At 34.1% G+C, this 4898-nt stretch overlaps 1 protein-coding gene across 1 annotated transcript; it reads left to right on the top strand.

Moving 5' to 3' along the window:
- Positions 1-747: 747 nt before the first annotated feature.
- Positions 748-3923, top strand: LOC110636525 (pectinesterase). Its single transcript, XM_021786265.2, has 3 exons — positions 748-1126; positions 1313-1912; positions 2901-3923. The coding sequence occupies exons 1-3, from the start codon at positions 829-831 to the stop codon at positions 3593-3595; spliced, it is 1593 nt and encodes a 530-aa protein (XP_021641957.2). The 5' UTR covers positions 748-828; the 3' UTR covers positions 3596-3923.
- Positions 3924-4898: the final 975 nt, after the last annotated feature.

Genomic DNA, 4898 nt, shown 5'->3' with positions numbered 1-4898 from the left:
AGCTCCGTTCGAACTCTTAGCAGCCACTGGTAAGCTTTCGAGCAATGTCTAAGCCAAACATCTAGCCGCAATAAAAAAAGCATTTGCGAGTTTGTATTGCCTAGAAACAAGGAAAAATGAAGATGTCAAGAAGAATGACGAGTTCTAGTTTTTTGGCAAACATAGTCGAACTGCCAATTGTTCACCAATCTATCTTCGTAACTGAAGAACAGGAAAGACAGTTTTTTTTTTAATGAAATATAAATTTAATTGAGAATATATATTATATATATATATATATGAGATCAATTAATAAATGATTATTTAGTTATTTATATATAAAAAATATGTATTTGATAACATTAATAATAATAATAATAATAATAATAATAATAATAATAATAATATAGTTTATATATTTATTAAAAAAAAAATATTTTGTAGTAGTAGATTTTGAATTTCCAAACCTAAATAAAAAGAACAAATGTTGTATGAAAAGTAAGGAGAGGAGGAATATTTCGATTATTATTGGGTACTGACTGTACAGAACCATAAACATTGAAAATTATCCGTATGTACAAAATGTACAACGTGCTTACTGCTGAGGCCAAGACCCGGTGGCTAACCAGACCCTACGCATATGGGCACCACTTCTTTGTCAATATTCTAGCAAAATAGACCACTGAACGAACAAAAATATTCCGTGGAACTTTTCAAAAGCGTGCCCAAAGAGAACTTCCTTCACTATAAATATCAATCTCCCTTCTGCTAAGTTTTCATGATAGCTTAAGGAATCACTCGATCCCTCTTTGGCTAAACTTTTTAGCTTATTTAGCTAGTTTATTTGATATGGGAATGCCACATTTGATGGTTTTTGGGGTACTGGTATCTGCCCTAGGAGCCTCCATGTCTTGGGGTGTTCCCTTGGATGTCAATTTCCAAGCTAAGGTCCGAAGGGAATGCAGCTTCACTCGATATCCTAGCCTGTGTCAAAATACCCTGATGGAGTTAAGGGATCATCCTGTTCATATTATGTCTGCTCTCGTTAACAAGACAATTTCGGAGACCAAGCTGCCTAGCTCCTACTTCCAAACACTTGGCTCCCAATTGGAAATCCAAGATGCTCAACTTGCCAAATCCATCACAGGTGACATCCAATATCCGTCAACTGGATATATGAAAAATCATATAGTCAATACTGACTAATTAAATAGGGTTAAAATGATTGCTCATTAACTTTTTGTTAGATAAGAATTGGCTAAAAATTGTTTGGTGTGGGTCTGTCATTTTCTTTTTCGTTCACAAGCTGAGCCCCATTTTACTGTGCATGCAGATTATTGTGAAAATCTCATGAAGATGTCTCTCAAACGGCTAGACAAGTCGCTGTTGGCACTGAGAGAATCTCCAAAAAAAAAAAAGAACGACATCCAAACCTGGCTAAGTGCAGCCTTGACCTTCCAACAAGCCTGCAAAGATTCTGCCGACAGTCTTGTTGATATCAACTCCCAAATTTCAAGTAAAATGGATTATCTTTCTCAATTGGCCAGCAACCCTTTAGCTCTCGTTAACAGGATTGCTGGTAATGGTGTTAAGCTTGAAAATAACACTAGAAGTCGACATCTAGGCGAGGAAGTAGAAGATTTTCCCAAGTGGGTATCAGCGAGAGATCGAAAACTTCTTCAAACTAGCACCATCAAGGCGAATGCAGTGGTTGCAAAAGACGGAACAGGCAACTATAAAACAATATCAGAAGCAATCAAAGCAGCTAGTGGAGGTCGGTTTGTGATTTATGTGAAGTCAGGAGTTTACAAAGAGAAAATTCGCACCACTAAAGATGGTATTACTTTGATAGGAGATGGTAAATACTCCACCATTATTGCTGGTGATGACAGTGTAGCTGGAGGTTCTTCCATGCCTGACTCTGCCACTTTCAGTTAGTCCTCTACTCCCTCTAAACTTGCTAATAAATTAAATAAATACAGTTTAACCCATGCTTGCAGGTTTGAAATTAGGCTTGAATGCTTCATGCTTGTCAAAGATTGGATAAGGAGTTAGGTTGTACATAACATTTGCTATATATAATATTTTTTATTGCATCAAAAAGAATTTAAGGAGTTCTTCCCTTTGAAATGGAAGCAAAAGATTTTTTTTTTTTTTTCTAAGTTCGAAATTTCTGTGGACACGTATTAGTAGAATTACCACCGGAAACTTTAGGCAGACGGTACGTCCTTTTCCACAAGATGGAAGAGTCGGCATTCTGGGTTAGTCATTTTCTATTATATTTGTGCATAAATTCTCGTGGGGTACGGCATATAGTTATTTTGAGAGGTAGTTGATTTTATTATTATGGATAGCATTTGAAGAATAATTTTGAAATTTATAAACAATCCTAAAAATATCATTTATATTTATTAAAAATAAATTAATTGAATATATATATAAGATAATTAATTACATATATTATTAAAAATTATAATAAATTTAAGTAATTCAATGGGAGAATTAATCTGCATGATCAATATTAATATAAAGAATTTAATTCCAGAATGAGTAATAATTATTCTCTGAGCCAAATTATATTAAAGTATTAAAACCATACTAAAAAGAAAAAAGAAATTATCTTTCCGCCAAAAAAATAAAATATTTCTAATCAGAGTGTAATTGTTGCCATTAAGTACTATAATTAATTATCGTAATTATGATATCATTTAAAATTAATATGTGAGTTTTACTTCTGTAGTGTTTGAGTAATCTCTAAGACAATGAGATTTTCGTTCAAGATAAAATCAATTGTACCAAAAGTAAATAAAGAGGCGAGCTTGAGTGTAGTCGGAACTAATTACAAAAAATAAATAAATAAATAAAATATAAAAGAAAATAAATCCCATAATAATGGCTGATATTTTCCTCTGGCTGGGCAGCAATTACAGGCGATGGATTCATAGCTCGTGACATTGGATTTCAGAACACAGCAGGACCTCAAGGAGAACAAGCATTGGCTCTATACATTGCCTCAGATCATTCAGTTCTATACAGATGCAGCATCTCAGGCTACCAAGACACCTTATATGCACTTGCGCTCCGCCAATTCTACAGAGAATGCGACATTTATGGCACCATAGACTTCATTTTTGGCAACGCAGCTGCTGTTTTCCAGAATTGCTACTTGGTGCTTCGCCGGCCTCAGAGAGGAGCCTACAATGTAATTCTAGCCAATGGAAGGACGGACCCTGGACAGAACACCGGCTTTGCTCTACATAATTGTAAAATCACTGGGAGCTCAGATTTTTCTCCGGTTAAGCACAGCTTCAACTCGTATCTGGGAAGGCCGTGGAAGCAGTATTCGAGATCAGTCATAATGCAATCGAATATAGATGATGCTATTTCATCGAGGGGTTGGATCGAGTGGCCTGGTGCAGGGTCCTACGGGAAAACGCTCTACTATGCAGAGTACTCGAATACAGGCCCTGGAGCTGGAACCTCCAATAGGGTAAACTGGCCTGGATTTCGAGTTATCGGAACTCAAGAGGCTGTCAAGTTTACTGTTGGTAATTTTATCGCTGGAACATCTTGGCTGCCTTCTACTGGAGTAACTTTTGTCTCTGGTCTCCAGTGATAATATACACATATGCATTAGATTCGAAAGACGTACAGATTATATACATTTAGTCTGCTATATTGCAATGAGCTCAAAGAAGGGTAGACCTATTTTTGCTCAAGCTTGAACATCTATAGTCTCTGAAATATTCTGAATTCTATAAAGAATAATCAAGGTTATAAAAAGCCAAAATCTAGTTAAATTGGCCACTGTAATTTCAAGAATGCAAGTTCTTCTTATGCATACGTGGCTATGTTATGTACAATATCTAGTTATTCACATCTGGCACAAATTTTCCCAAAATGGGATAATAAAAGTTCGAAGTGATGCATAGTGGCATTTTCTAGTGCAACTTTATGAGAAAATGGCCCACATGAGACTTGTGGTTGTGGAGTTGGAACTTGGAACTAGCTATCTTATTATACATATGTTTATGTGGCTGTAGGCTGTGGCGTGGAGACCCACGCCTTCATCTGACATCAACTCATCAAAGAAACTTTTTAAGATTATGCCTGGATATTGAATTAACTACCTCATCTCAAGATAAACCAAGTAGCATTGGATGGATTATCTGAGCTTGAATTTGTCACATTTTACACATGATAGTAAAATTAATTATGTAGCTTGATGGGTGAAATTTATTTGCTGTAAAAAAGATATATAGAAGAAACTGTAGATCATTAATACTTGTCATTCATAAATTATGGGTTATTGGGGGTTGACCCATCATTTTCAATTTCAATCCTTAATTCTCTATTTCCGTATTAGACAGTAACTTGTGAGTATATCAGAAAATTCATCATCTCTTTAACAACAGTTATTGGCCAGAAGCTATTAGTCTTTGTAATTTAGCCATTGCTATATATCTTTAAATCAAAGAGATTGAGATAATCATGGGACACGCTCAGAATTCACTGATATTCTACATACTTTGATCCATAAACATATTAATTTCATTTGTCCGAATACTTATTCACATTCTTGTATTATTTAGGATTAATTCATTAAATATGTGAATTAAAATTGTAATCTATTAAACGCTTAAACTTATATAAATCATAATAATTAAATACGAATTAACCATATTATTGATGACTTACAGAAAAAAAAAATCAAAATGGTCTCATTTATTGGTGATTGTGCTCTAAATTTTCTTGTGCTTTAAAATTTCATCAATGACAATCATTTTATGAGAGGGTAACTTTGTCATTTTATGAAAATTTATAGCACAATTAATAAAATTTAGAGTATAATTAATAATAAATAAATCTATTTCTCTTTTTTTATATATAAATCATCAATAACGTAACTAATTTATATT

This window comes from Hevea brasiliensis, chromosome 11, assembly GCF_030052815.1.
Source record: "Hevea brasiliensis isolate MT/VB/25A 57/8 chromosome 11, ASM3005281v1, whole genome shotgun sequence".
NCBI lineage: Eukaryota > Viridiplantae > Streptophyta > Magnoliopsida > Malpighiales > Euphorbiaceae > Hevea > Hevea brasiliensis.
The sequence above is the reverse complement of the archived record's forward strand: the minus strand, read 5'-3'. Positions and strand labels throughout refer to the sequence as shown.